Raw genomic sequence first — 15623 nt, forward strand, 5'->3', positions numbered from 1 at the left:
CAGTTGGTGTGAGAGGAAGACCACCTGTTACATGGAGAAATAGACAAAAAATAATGGAGGGAGAGAAATGGTGGAAGAATAGCGGAGTAAGAGAATGGTCAAAGAATGCAAGAAACAGCGTATGCCAGGAAAGCATGTAAGGACAAGGGTTAGTGGACACTCTTTTGCCATGGTCACCCCCTTGATGGGAGTTTCTGGAGGAAACAGGCGTCAGAGATACATAGATAGATAGTTAATGTCACCGATAAGATATTAACCACGGTATATGTGTCAATATCTGTAATGATGATTTTATCAGAATTTCACAAACAATTCAATGTCAATATGAATTCTCACAAAAGAATTTCATTGTATATACTCTGAAAGTCACTCATACGGTTATAAACAAAACATTATGTATCCATACCTAATACAAACTTTGAGGACACGGAAGGCTAGCTCCTCACAGCGTGACTCAACCATTGTGTCGACACGTACACGTACTACTTCCCAGGTCTCGTTTGAGATATATTTTGCAGCTGAAACAAACAGGAGTTAAAGTATTTATAAATGCAGAAGCTTGAATTACATGCATCACATTACTAAGTAATGCACTGATATTTAAAGTAAAAATATAAACAACAGCACCTACTTTATTTTCATAGAGTAAACCTTCAATTTAACGGTACCTGATTTAATGGACCAGACAAAAAATAATACATTAATCAATAATCATTCAAAAAAAAATTTAAAATCTCAAATGCCACCCCATGCGCATTTCATAGTGCACTTGTTTTTGGTAGCATGGGGTATACTCACTTCGTTTCAGTCTCAGTCTGTCTCAAGTTATGATGCAGTCAGGTTGTATAGAAGGAATTCTGATTTTATTCATTAAACAATTTTGTAATCCTTACAATTCAAAACGGCATCAAGTGATAGAGGAGTTAAAGTGTGTGAACTGCATATTGTATTACTGTATATTGTATATCGTATCAAAAATGGATTTTGGGCAAAAATGGACATCCCCTCCCCCTGTTAGTCATGTTAGCAATGGTAGCACCAAGAACAGATGAAGAAATGGCCTCATTCACTCCTTCCTACTCTAGCTGTCATGTATAATGCACTGCAACTATAGCCCCCTATCCACAACCAGACCCCGCAGACCTTTTCATTGTTTCACCCAACTGCTTTTAGATTTTGGTTTAGCTCACTGGCAGCAAACTGTCCCATATCACACATTGCTCCAATTCACTATATCCCTATCATGCCTTACATTCTCCTGCGTGTTCAGGTTTCAAACCTTTAAAGCATCCAACTTCCTCCTTTCACACACTCACACAAAGTCAGAAACCAACTACTGCAGTTTCTCACTCAAGTCTGCCACCAATGCTCTAACATTTACAAACAACAACTGAAACTTGCCAGACCATCTCACCCCCTGTATTTTCCTCCCTCACAACCCCATCCATAAACAAATTAAACAGCCATGGTAATATCACATATCCCTATCACAAACCAGCCTTCAACAAGTACCACTCACACTCCTCTCTGCATCATTACCAACCCTATTATTTGCTTTCTCCAAATCCATAAATGCCACATACAAATCTTTCAATTTCCCTGGCAAACACTTGATCCATACATCTTTATCACTCCTGAAACAAAGGTCTTTCTCCACAATCTGATGCAATGTACAAGCCTCCATCTTCTCATTCACCACTCTCTCATACAAGTTACAAGATACATTAAAAAACTCAACTTTGTCATACCTACCTTTATACAATGGCACTATACAAGCATTCAGCCAATCCTTAGGCACCCCACCAAGATCCATATATACAAAATCCAAACTAACCAATTAATAACAGTAATCCCCTTTCTTAAGAAATTCAGCTGTCATACCATCCACTCCAGCCGCTTTGCCATCGTGCGCAAGGCTTTTACTACACCATCTCTTTTTCTCTTCACTGAAACACTTTCAATGAATCCTACTTTGCACAACTCCCAGAGTCAAACAGCCTACAACTGCCACCCTATTGTTAAGCACATCTAACAGTCCTTCAAAATACTCACTTCATCCCTCACTTCATCACTACCTATTACCACTTCCCTATTTGACCCTTTCACTGATGTTCCCATTTGTGCTCTTGTTTTTCACACACTATTAAACCCCTTCTAAAATGTCTTGTTGTTCTCCTGTAAAATTACCAATACTAGCTTACCCTTATTCCCATTTCTCCCCTTTTTCAACCCCTATGCCTTCCTCTTAACCCCTTACCACTTTCTCTTATGCATCCCCCAATCAATTGCACTCCTTCACTGTCAGTACCATCTATATCCTTTTTTTTTCCTCTTTCCCTTACAATTTCACACTTTCATCCCTCTACTCACTACCCTTGCTAACCTGCCCAACTCCAACCTACCACATGCCACATGCACCTCTTGCATATGCCAGCACTGCTTCCTTAAGTATCTCCCATTATTCACAAACTCCCCTAGCTTTGTTTACTTTCACCGACTGCAATTCTATACTAAATTCATCCGGGTATTTCTTCACCCAAGCTTTTTCAAGCTCACTTATTCTCAAGGTTCTCTTTTCACCCATAACATTTACCTTTTCAGCTGTTCACCATTTCCATTCACATTACTGAATACCCTAAGTACTCACAATTACACCCAAAAATGCCACATTAATCAACTTCACTTTTAAATCTTCCATCAAAATAGCTAAAACTGAAGTCAGCTGCTCCCAAAACTTCTGTCTCTCATGATCTCTCTTGTCATGGCAAGGTCCATAAGCACTAATCACCCATTTCTCCCTGTCCACATCCATCTACACTTTACTTCCTTACACTATCACACACTCCCACAACTCCTGCTTCAAAATAATGTTACTCCTGCCTTAGCTCTTGTCGTTTCACCAAGCCCTGACTCTACTCCTGAGACATTTCCAAACCATTCTTCCCCTTTGTCCTTGAGCTCTGCTTCACCTAAGAGACAAATGATTCATGTTTCAATCCTCAAAAACATACAACTCTCTCTCATCTTTTCTTATCATGGTTACATCTACATACATTTAGTCACCCAAGTCTGAGCCTACAAGGAGGATGAGCACTCCCTGCTTGGCTCCTGATCTCCTTAGTTTCCTGATACTCAGGGAATATGGAGGTAAAACATTTTCTCCCCTACCCACAGGATATACGTATATTTTATTACTATTACTATCATACTTGATCACCATTTCCTGCATGAGGGAGGTAGTGCCAGGAAACAGATGAAGAAAGACCTATAACATAATTTCTTTTATTATACTTTGTCACTGTCTCCCTCATTAGCATAAGGAAACAGACGAAAGAATGGCCCAACCCACCCACATACACGTGTATATACATACATGCCCACTCATGCACACATACATACCAATACATTTCAATGTATACATACATATACATACATAGACATATACATACATACATATGTACATATTCCTACTTGCTGCCTCCATCAATTCCCGTCACCATCCCGCCACACATGAAATGACATCCCCTCCCTCAGCGCACACATGAGGTAGCACCAGAAAAGACAAAAAGGCCTCTTTCGTTCACACTCAGTCTCTAGCTCTCATGTGTAATGCACCAAAACTACAGCTCCCTTTCCACATCCAAACCCCACAAAAATTTCCGTAATTTACCCCAAATGCTTCAAATGCCCTGGTTCAATCCACTGACAGCACGTCGACCCCGGTATACCACATCATACCACATATTGTCCTCAGACATTTCATTTCCAACACATCCACCCTCCTCCGCACAACCCTATCTATAGCCCACACCTCACATCCATATAACATTGTTGGAACCACTATTCCTTCAAACATACCCATTTTGCTCTCCGAGATAATATCCTCACCTTCCACATGTTCTTCAACACTCCCAGAACCTTCACCCCCTCCCCCATCCTTTGACTCACTTCTGCTTCCATGGTTCCATCCGCTGCTAAGTCCACTCCCGGATATCTAAAACACTTCACTTCCTCCAGTTTTTCTCCGTTCAAACTTACCTCCCACTTAACTTGTCCCTCAACCCTACTGAACCTAATAACCTTGCTCTTATTCACATTTACTCTCAACTTTCTTCTTTCACACACTTTACCAAACTCAGTCAACAACTTCTGCAGTTTCTCACCCAAATCAGCCACCAGCGCTGTATCATCAGCGAACAATAACTGACTCATTTCCCAAGTCCTCTCATTCACAACAGACTGCACACTTGCCCCTCTCTCCAAAACTCATGCATTCACCTCCCTCACCATCCCATCCATAAACAAATTAAACAACCATAGAGACATCATGCACCCCTGCCGCAAACTGACATTCACTGGGAACCAAACACTTTCCTCTCTTCCTTCTCGTACACATGCCTTACATCCTCAATAAAAACTTTTCACTGCTTCTAGCAACTTACCTCCCACACCATATACTCTTAAAACCTTCCACAAAGCATCTCTTATCAACCCTGTCATATGCCTTCTCTAGATCCATAAATGCTGCATACAAATCCATCAGTTTTTCTAAGTATTTTTCACATACATTCTTCAAAGCAAACACCTGATCCACACATCCTCTACCACTTCTGAAACCACACTGCTCTTCCCCAGTCTGTTTCTTTGTACATGCCTTGACCCTCTCAATCAATACCCTCCCATATACTTTCCCAGGAATACTCAACAAACATATATATCTGTAATTTGAACACTCCCCTGTATCCCCTTTACATTTGTACAACAGCACTATGCATGCATTCCGCCAATCCTCAGGCACTTCACTATGATCCATACATGCATTGAATAAATATCCTTACCAATCAACAACACAGTCACTCCCTTTTTAGATAAATTCCACTGCAATACCATCCGAACCCGCTGCCTTGCCAACTTTCATCTTCTGCAAAGCTTTCACCACTTCTTCTCTCTTTACCAAACCATTCTCCCTGACCCTCTCACTTTGCACACCACCCAGGCCACAACACATTATATCTGCCACTCCATCATCAAACACATTCAACAAACCTTCAAAATACTCACAGCATCTCCTTCTGACTTCATCACTACTTGCTATTACCTCCCCGTTAACCCTCTTCACCTATGTTCCCATTCGTTCTCTTATGCATTTTATATAACTGGTTGGTGAGGATATTCAATGTATGTACAGTTCATGGTGAAGTGCCTGAGGATTGGTGGAATGGATGCATAGTGCCATTGTACAAAGGCAAAGGGGATAAAGGTGAGTGTTCAGATTACAGAGGTGTAAGTTTGTTGAGCATTCCTGGAAAATTGTATGGGAGGGTATTGATTGAGAGGGTCAAGGCATGTACAGAGCATCAGGTTGGGGAAAAGTAGTATGGCTTCAGAAGTGGTAGAGGATGTGTGGATCAGGTGTTTGCTTTGAAGAATGTATGTGAGAAATACTTAGAAAAACAAATGGATTTGTATGTAGCATTTATAGATCTGGAGAAGGCATATCATAGAGTTGATAGAGATGCTCTATGGAATGTATTAAGAGTATATGGGGTGGGAGGTAAGTTGCTAGAAGTAGTGAGAAGTTTTTATTGAGGATGTAAGGCATGCGTACAAGTGGGAAGAGAGGAAAATGAACGGTTCCCAGTGAACGACACTTTGCGGCAGGGGTGCGTGATGTCTCCATGGTTGTTTAGTTTGTTTATGGATGGGGTTGTTAGGGAGGTGAATGCAAGAGTTTTAGAGAGAGAGAGGCAAGTATGTAGTCTGTTGTGGATAAGAGGGCTTGGGAAGTGAGTCAGTCGATGTTTGCTGATGGTACAGCGCTGATGGCTGATTCGGGTGAGAAACTGCAGAAGCTGGTGACTGAGTTAGGTAAAGTGTTTGAAAGAAGAAAGCTGAGAGTAAATGTGAATAAGAGCAAGGTTATTAGGTTCAGTAGGGTTGAGGGACAAGTTAATTGGGAGGTAAGTTTGAATAGAGAAAAACTGACATATATACACATGTACATCTTCATACTTGCTTACCTTCATCCATTCCTGGCACTACCCCATGCCACAGAAAACAGCATCACTACCCCCTGCTTCAGTGAGGTAGTGCCAGGAAAACAGACAAAAAGGCCACATTCATTCACATTCAGTCTCTAGCTGTCATGTGTAATGCACCAAAACCACAGCTCCCTATCCATCCACATCCAGGCCCCACAAACTTTTCCATGGTTTACCCCAGATGCTTCACATGCTCTGGTTCAATCCATTGACAGCATGTCCACCCCAGTATACCATATCGTTCCAATTCACTCTATTCTTTGCACGCCTTTCACCCTCCTGTATGTTCAGGCTCCAATCACTCAAAATCTTTCTCACTTCATCTTTCCACCTCCAGTTTGGTCTCCTGCTTCTTGTTCCCTCCACCTCTGACATATATATCCTCTTTGTTAGCCTTTCCTTACTCAATCTCTCCATATGTCAAAACCATGTCAATCTTAAGATATCTCAGGGCCTAAACACAGAGGAGGGAGAAAGGCAAGCATTAGAGGAAATGGAATATCATGGTATACAGTGGTTGATGTGCTATCAGTAGACCGAATTGGGAAAAACCATAGCAATGTCTGTCAGGCCTGGATGTGGAGTGCTATGTCACACTTAAAATTCCTTAACCACTTACAAAAAAATTGCAAGACTCTCTAATCTTAATCTTTTCATAAAAACAGCTTTTTCATAAGCCAACTTGCAGTTAAATGCTCTCTCTCTCTCTCTCTCTCTCTCTCTCTCTCTCTCTCTCTCTCTCTCTCTCTCTCTCTCTCTCTCTCTCTCAAGAACTTAATCTAACATATCAAACTACTATCTTCTCACTTAAAGAATCCTTTTCTTACAAAAAAAAATCACTGTCTTCTCTAAAGTGTCTAGATGCCATCATAAGCGTTAGTATGATTAAATAAAAAAAGTCACTACACAGCCCTCCTGGCTTACTGGGTACAGAAAATCAGCCTTACTTTCAACTTGATGTATCTACAAATCAAACTGCATAACATAACTGTGATACAATCACTTTTGATACAAATGAATTCAGGCCAGAAATTTTGATCTTTGGATTTCCTTTCATGCAGGGAATTTTCCCTCTATAAGTATAACCAGTTTTTGATTCACTGGATTTTTGATAAATAAACCTATGCTGCAAGTGATTATACAAATCACTGAAATGAAGCTATTGCCCCCATACAACAAAATAGTCATTTCTAAAAGAAATATTCACACTCTCATCTTAGCAAACAACTGAAACTCTAGCATTAAACTAACTTTCATAAAAGAAACAACTGGAGTCCCAGAATATTCTACATGCAGATAGCTCAAGTACTACTCTAAAGCCACATTTATTTATAGAAGTCTAATTAACAGTTTCATACCTTCATTATCCTCAATCTCTGAATCAGAGAAGATAGTCCTTGTCGTGTGACCCCAGGGGTCTGATACAAGAGGTAGGAGAGTGTGACACAAAGGCTGTAAGACAGCTACTTTGGAACATCGTTGAAGTGTCACACCCAAGCGAGTCTTCACAATTTGAGCTAAGCCTGGCCACTCACCCTGTAGAACCAGTCGTAAACTCCATCTGAAATTTTTTTTACTCATAAAATACTGTTATGTAAAATTATGTTCAATAAGCCTTAAACATTACATTACTACTGCAATCTATCAAAATATTAATCATCCTTGAAGTGCAACTACGCCAATTAGTGGATGAAATAAACAAACGATTTGACAAAAGATGTAGTGAAGATTATACCCCATCTCTAACAAAGATTAAGAAAGTTGCTACATTTTCAAGCCTTTTGCTTTCTAAAATCTGCCATACACAAAATTTGCTCCAACTGTCTTATTCCTATCCTGGATAAAATTCGAAGACCTTTACTTTTGGCCATCAAGTCCCATGAAGAGCATGTGTCCAAGTATTTAGTTGTAAATTTCCTGTTCAAAGCCACCACTTTCATTTAAGCATTTATTAAACCCATGCCTCACTACCCCAAGTATACTCAGATGAAGTTTATCAAAAAAAAATACGATAGTTAACAAGCTGCATTCTGTTTCAGAGACAGGCCAAGGTAACTTAGGGAGTGAGATTAGTTTCCTTTTCTATCAATAACTGGCAGTGAATGAACTGCTTAATCACCGCAAGCTGATGTGACAACAGGGAGACGTGTGAAAACCAGTGAATGACTTGTTTACTTTCTACCAGCATTTCTATCCTTTTTTTATCCCAAAATAGATGGTGACAATGAAATATTATACTTGTGATTATATCGAATGAGAAGAGTCTAGCAATGAGAAAAAAGCCGACACACAAGCTGATGAAAGCTCAGTCAGTGATGCATCAACTAATTTATCTGACACTAGATTCTGGAGTCAAATAAATTTGGATCTATCACTTGTCAGCCTGCTCCATGATTTCAATAAAAAGTTGCCTCCACTGTGTATGTGATTTTGCTGAGAATGTCAGTTTGCGGCAGGGGTGTGTGATGTCTCCATGGTTGTTTAATTTGTTTATGGATGGGGTTGTTAGGGAGGTGAATACAAGAGTTTTGGAGAGAGGGGAAAGTATGCAGTCTGTTGTGAATGAGAGAGCTTGGGAAGTGAGTCAGTTGTTGTTCACTGATAATACAGCGCTGGTGGCTGATTCGGGTGAGAAACTACAGAAGCTGGTGACTGAGTTTGGTAATAGGTGTGAAAGAAGAAAACTGAGAGTAAATGTGAATAAGAGCAAGGTTATTAGGTACAGTAGGGTTGAGGGACAAGTCCATTGGGAGGTGAGTTTGAATGAAGAAAAACTGGAGGAAGTGAAGTGTTATATATCTGGGAGTGGATTTGGCAGCGGATGGAACCATGGAAGTGGATGTAAGTCACAGGGTGGGGGAGGGAGTGAAGGTTCTGGGAGCGTTGAAAAATGAGTGGAAGGCGAGAACATTATCTCAGAAAGCAAAAATGGGTATGTTTGAGGGAATAGAGGTTCCAACAATGTTGTATGGTTGCAAGGCACGGGCTTTAGAGTTGTGCGGAGGAGGTTGGATATGTTGGAAATGAGATGCCTGAGGACAATATGTGGTGTGAGGTGGTTTGATAGAGTAAGTAATGAAAGAGAAAGAGAGAAGTGTGGTAATAAAAAGAGTGTGGTTGAGAGAGCAGAAGAGGGTGTTTTAAAATGGTTTGGCCACATGGAGAGAATGAGTGAGGAAAGATTGACAAAGAGGATATATGTGTCAGAGGTGGAGGGAACGAGGAGAAGTGGGAAACCAATCTGGAGGTGGAAGGATGGAGTGAAAAAGATTTTGAGCGATCGGGGCCTGAACATGCAGGAGGGCAAAAGGCATGCAAGGAAGAGAACGAATTGGAACGAAGTTGTATACCGGGAGCGACGTGCTGTCAATGGATTGAACCATGGCATGTGAAGTGTCTGGGGTAAACCATGGAAAGTTTTGTGGGACCTGAATGTGGAAAGGGAGCTCTGGTTTCAATGCATTATACATGACAGCTAGAGACTGACAACGAATGTGGTCTTTGTTGTCTTTTCCTGGCGCTACCTCATGCGCATGCAGGGGGAGGGGGTTGTCATTTCATGTGTGGAGGGGTGGCAACAGGAATGAATAAAGGCAGCAAGTATGAATTATGTACATGTGTAAATATGTATATGTCTGTGTATGTATATATATATTGGCTAGCAGAATCATAGGGTGGGGGAGGGGGCGAAAATCCTGGGAGCCTTGAAGAATGTGTGGAAGTTGAGAACATTATCTCCGAAAGCAAAAATGGCTATGTTTGAAGGAATAGTGGTTTCAACCATGTTGTATGGTTGTGAGGTGTGGGCTATGGATAGAGTTGTGCACAGGAGGGCGGATGTGCTGGAAATGAGATGTTTGAGGACAATATGTGGTGTGAGGTGGTTTGATCGAGTAAGTAATGTAAGGGTAAGAGAGATTTTTTTCTTTTTTTTTTTTCTGTCTCCCGCGTTTGTGAGGTAGCACAAGGAAACAGACGAAAGAAATGGCCCAACCCATCCCCCATACACATGTATATACATACGTCCACACACACAAATATACATACCTACACAGCTTTCCATGGTTTACCCAAGACGCTTCACATGCCCTGATTCAACCCACTGACAGCACGTCAACCCCGGTATACCACATCGATCCAATTCACTCTATTCCTTGCCCTCCTTTCACCCTCCTGCATGTTCAGGCCCCGATCACACAAAATCTTTTTCACTCCATCTTTCCACCTCCAATTTGGTCTCCCACTTCTCCTCGTTCCCTCCACCTCCGACACATATATCCTCTTGGTCAATCTTTCCTCACTCATTCTCATTCCCAAACCATTTCAAAACACCCTCTTCTGCTCTCTCAACCACGCTCTTTTTATTTCCACACATCTCTCTTACCCTTACGTTACTTACTCGATCAACCCACCTCACACCACACATTGTCCTCAAACATCTCATTTCCAGCACATCCATCCTCCTGCGCACAACTCTATCCATAGCCCACGCCTTGCAACCACACAACATTGTTGGAACCACTATTCCTTCAAACATACCCATTTTAGCTTTCCGAGATAATGCTCTCGACTTCCACACATTCTTCAAGGCTCCCAGAATTTTCGCCCCCTCCCCCACCCTATGATCCACTTCCGCTTCCATGGTTCCATCCGCTGCCAGATCCACTCCCAGATATCTAAAACACATTACTTCCTCCAGTTTTTCTCCATTCAAACTTACCTCCCAATTGACTTGACCCTCAACCCTACTGTACCTAATAACCTTGCTCTTATTCACATTTACTCTTAACTTTCTTCTTTCCCACACTTTACCAAACTCAGTCACCAGCTTCTGCAGTTTCTCACATGAGAGATGTGTGGAAATAAAAAGAGCGTGGTTGAGAGAGCAGAAGAGGGTGTTTTGAAATGGTTTGGGCACATGGGGAGAATGAGTGAGGAAAGATTGACCAAGAGGATATATGTGTCGGAGGTGGAGGAAATGAGGAGAAGTGGGAGACCAAATTGGAGGTGGAAAGATGGAGTGAAAAAGAATTTGAGTGATCAGGGCCTGAACATGCAGGAGGGTGAAAGGCAGGCAAGGAATAGAGTGAATTGGATCAATGTGGTATACCAGGGTCGACGTGCTGTCAATGGATTGAATCAGGGCATGGGAAGCATCACGGGTAAACCATGGAAAGTTCTGTGGGGCCTGGATGTGGAAAGGGAGCTGTGGTTTCGGGCATTATTGCATGACAGATACTGAGTGTGAACGAATGGGGCCTTTGTTGTCTTTTCCTAGCGCTACCTCGCACACATGAGGGGGGAGGGGGATGTTATTCCAAGTGTGGCAAGATGGCGATGGGAATGAATAAAGGCAGACAGTGTGAATGTGTGCATGTGTATATATGTATATGTCTGTGTGTGTATATATATGTGTACATTGAGATGTATGGGTATGTATATTTGCGTGTGGGGACGTGTATGTATATACATGTGTATGGGGGGTGGGTTGGGCTATTTCTTTCGTCTGTTTCCTTGTGCTACCTCGCAAACGCAGGAGACAGTGACAAAGCAAAAAAATATATAACATATGTATATATATATATATATATATATATATATATATATATATATATATATATATTATTTTTTTTTTTTATTATACTTTGTCGCTGTCTCCCGCGTTTGCGAGGTAGCGCAAGGAAACAGACGAAAGAAATGGCCCAACCCCCCTCCCATACACATGTATATACATACGTCCACACACGCAAATATACATACCTACACAGCTTTCCATGGTTTACCCCAGACCCTTCACATGCCTTGCTTCAATCCACTGACAGCACGTCAACCCCAGTATACCACATCGCTCCAATTCACTCTATTCCTTGCCCTCCTTTCACCCTCCTGCATGTTCAGGCCCCGATCACACAAAATCTTTTTCACTCCATCTTTCCACCTCCAATTTGGTCTCCCTCTTCTTGTTCCCTCCACCTCCGACACATATATCCTCTTGGTCAATCTTTCCTCACTCATCCTCTCCATGTGCCCAAACCACTTCAAAACACCCTCTTCTGCTCTCTCAACCACGCTCTTTTTATTTCCACACATCTCTCTTACCCTTACGTTACTTACTCGATCAAACCACCTCACACCACACATTGTCCTCAAACATCTCATTTCCAGCACATCCATCCTCCTGCGCACAACTCTATCCATAGCCCACGCCTCGCAACCATACAACATTGTTGGAACCACTATTCCTTCAAACATACCCATTTTTGCTTTCCGAGATAATGTTCTCGACTTCCACACATTCTTCAAGGCCCCCAGGATTTTCGCCCCTTCCCCCACCCTATGATCCACTTCCGCTTCCATGGTTCCATCCACTGCCAGATCCACTCCCAGATATCTAAAACACTTCACTTCCTCCAGTTTTTCTCCATTCAAACTCACCTCCCAATTGACTTGACCCTCAACCCTACTGTACCTAATAACCTTGCTCTTATTCACATTTACTCTTAACTTTCTTCTTCCACACACTTTTCCAAACTCAGTCACCAGCTTCTGCAGTTTCTCACATGAATCAGCCACCAGCGCTGTATCATCAGCGAACAACAACTGACTCACTTCCCAAGCTCTCTCATCCCCAACAGACTTCATACTTGCCCCTCTTTCCAAAACTCTTGCATTTACCTCCCTAACAACCCCATCCATAAACAAATTAAACAACCATGGAGACATCACACACCCCTGCCGCAAACCTACATTCACTGAGAACCAATCACTTTCCTCTCTTCCTACACGTACACATGCCTTACATCCTCGATAAAAACTTTTCACTGCTTCTAACAACTTTCCTCCCACACCATATATTCTTAATAAAGTGCGTAAGACAAGGGAGCAAATGGGAACTTCAGTGAAGGGCGCAAATGGGGAGGTGATAACAAGTAGTGGTGATGTGAGAAGGAGATGAAGTGAGTATTTTGAAGGTTTGTTGAATGTGTTTGATGATAGAGTGGCAGATATAGGGTGTTTTGGTCGAGGTGGTGTGCAAAGTGAGAGGGTTAGGGAAAATTATTTGGTAAACAGAGAAGAGGTAGTGAAAGCTTTGCGGAAGATGAAAGCCGGCAAGGCAGCAGGTTTGGATGGTATTGCAGTGGAATTTATTAAAAAAGGGGGTGACTGTATTGTTGACTGGTTGGTAAGGTTATTTAATGTATGTATGACTCATGGTGAGGTGCCTGAGGATTGGCGGAATGCATGCATAGTGCCATTGTACAAAGGCAAAGGGGATAAGAGTGAGTGCTCAAATTACAGAGGTATAAGTTTGTTGAGTATTCCTGGTAAATTATATGGGAGGGTATTGATTGAGAGGGTGAAGGCATGTACAGAGCATCAGATTGGGGAAGAGCAGTGTGGTTTCAGAAGTGGTAGAGGATGTGTGGATCAGGTGTTTGCTTTGAAGAATGTATGTGAGAAATACTTAGAAAAGCAATTGGATTTGTATGTAGCATTTATGGATCTGGAGAAGGCATATGATAGAGTTGATAGAGATGCTCTGGAGGTGGTTTGATCGAGTAAGTAACGTAAGGGTAAGAGAGATGTGTGGAAATAAAAAGAGCGTGGTTGAGAGAGCAGAAGAGGGTGTTTTGAAATGGTTTGGGCACATGGAGAGAATGAGTGAGGAAAGATTGACCAAGAGGATATATGTGTCGGAGGTGGAGGGAACGAGGAGAAGAGGGAGACCAAATTGGAGGTGGAAAGATGGAGTGAAAAGGATTTTGTGTGATCGGGGCCTGAACATGCAGGAGGGTGAAAGGAGGGCAAGAAATAGAGTGAATTGGAGCGATGTGGTATACAGGGGTTGACGTGCTGTCAGTGGATTGAATCAAGGCATGTGAAGCGTCCGGGGTAAACCATGGAAAGCTGTGTAGGTATGTATATTTGCGTGTGTGGACGTGTGTATGTACATGTGTATGGGGGGGGGGTTGGGCCATTTCTTTCGTCTGTTTCCTTGCGCTACCTCGCAAACGCGGGAGACAGCGACAAAGTATAAAAAAAAAAAAAAAAAAAATATATATATATATATATATATATATATATATATATATATATATATATGTGTTGAAATGTATAGGAATGTATATGTGCGTGTGTGGACGTATGTGTATATACATGTGTATATGGGTGGGTTGGGCCATTCTTTCATCTGTTTCCTTGCACTAACTCGCTAACGCAGGAGACAGTGACAATGTATAACAAATATAATAAACACTTTTTTGTCATCCCTAAGATATCCTAGCATGGTATTAAGTGTAACTAATTATAAAATATTTTATTAAAGAAAAACATTTATAAAAATCTTTTTTCTTTCATACTATTCGCCATTTCCCGCGATAGCGAGGTAGCGTTAAGAACAGAGGACTGGGTCTTCGAGGGAATATCCTCACCTGGCCCTCTTCTCTGTTCTTTCTTTTGGAAGAAAAAAAAAAAAAAAAAACATACATACACACACATATATATATATATATATATATATATATATATATATATATATATATATATATACACATACATACTTCTTTCCTTTTTTTTTCAAACTATTCGTCATTTCCCGCGTTAGCGAGGTAGCGTTAAGAACAGAGAACTGGGTCACTGAGGGAATATCCTCACCTGGCCCCCTTCTCTGTTCCTTCTTTTGGAAAATTAAAAAAAATTGAGAGGGGAGGATTTCCAGCCCCCCGCTCCCTTTTTTTTTATAAATAAAAGTTATTTATAAAAATATTTTATTAAAAAACATCTATATCAAGATATTTTGAATTCTAATTTGCCCATGTGTATACAATTCAGAGATGTAAACAAAATAATGTTTTTTAACCACATTTTGGAAAAAATGGATAACTTAAGGAGTTAATATTCACAGCTTACCCCAGCAGGGATCATGAAGACTCATACAGTTCTAACTCTTCAGAACTCCATATAATCCTGTACGCAAACAACATCTCACCAAAACACTTCCTCTCCATACCCTCTTCCCTTCCTTTTCTTCATAATATTTGTGAACACCTTCTTACCAATACAGTAACATAAAAAATTTCCTTACACAAGCCCAAAGCATCTTTGACTTCCATCTTAACCTTTCAACCTCTCCACTCTATATTTTCTATCTTCCCTGTACATCCCCATTTGACATTAACTCTCTGCATATAAGTAGCAACAACACAAGCAATAAGGCACCTGTACCAACACCACTGGAAAGAAGAGTAAACCACTGTCAGGTATTTCTAATTCCAAAGGAGTCCATATTATCCACATCTTGCATTCAATGAAACCCCAAAATTTCAAGGGTTCCATATAAAAGGGCCCTAGAGCAACATAATAATAATAATAATACTGTAACATCCTCATTTCTAACTCTGTCAATTTTCTCATTCAATGGTCTTCTTCATCAGTGACTTTACAAAAAACACAATGTACTAATATCACAAACAATATTTCATTCCCAAACATCACAAAAGACTCAGCTATTCCCTTCAAAATACTGTTCAATATCCTAAACTTTTCAGTACATATTTTTCTAAAGTTTTTTCTTTTTCTTTT

At 41.0% G+C, this 15623-nt stretch overlaps 1 protein-coding gene across 3 annotated transcripts in view; it reads right to left on the reverse strand.

The window, feature by feature from the left end:
- LOC139753873 (uncharacterized) overlaps positions 1-15623 on the reverse strand; it is a 140674-nt gene that overhangs the window by 96136 nt on the left and 28915 nt on the right. For all 3 annotated transcript variants that reach the window (XM_071670831.1, XM_071670829.1, XM_071670830.1), the window contains exons 2-3: positions 7400-7602; positions 407-518 (exon numbers count right to left, since the gene is read on the reverse strand). In XM_071670831.1, the coding sequence (XP_071526932.1) occupies positions 407-462 (56 nt within the window). In that variant the 5' untranslated portion in view covers positions 463-518; positions 7400-7602. The remainder of the gene's footprint in view (positions 1-406; positions 519-7399; positions 7603-15623) is intronic.

This window comes from Panulirus ornatus, chromosome 15 (genome assembly GCF_036320965.1).
Source record: "Panulirus ornatus isolate Po-2019 chromosome 15, ASM3632096v1, whole genome shotgun sequence".
NCBI classification, from domain to species: domain Eukaryota; kingdom Metazoa; phylum Arthropoda; class Malacostraca; order Decapoda; family Palinuridae; genus Panulirus; species Panulirus ornatus.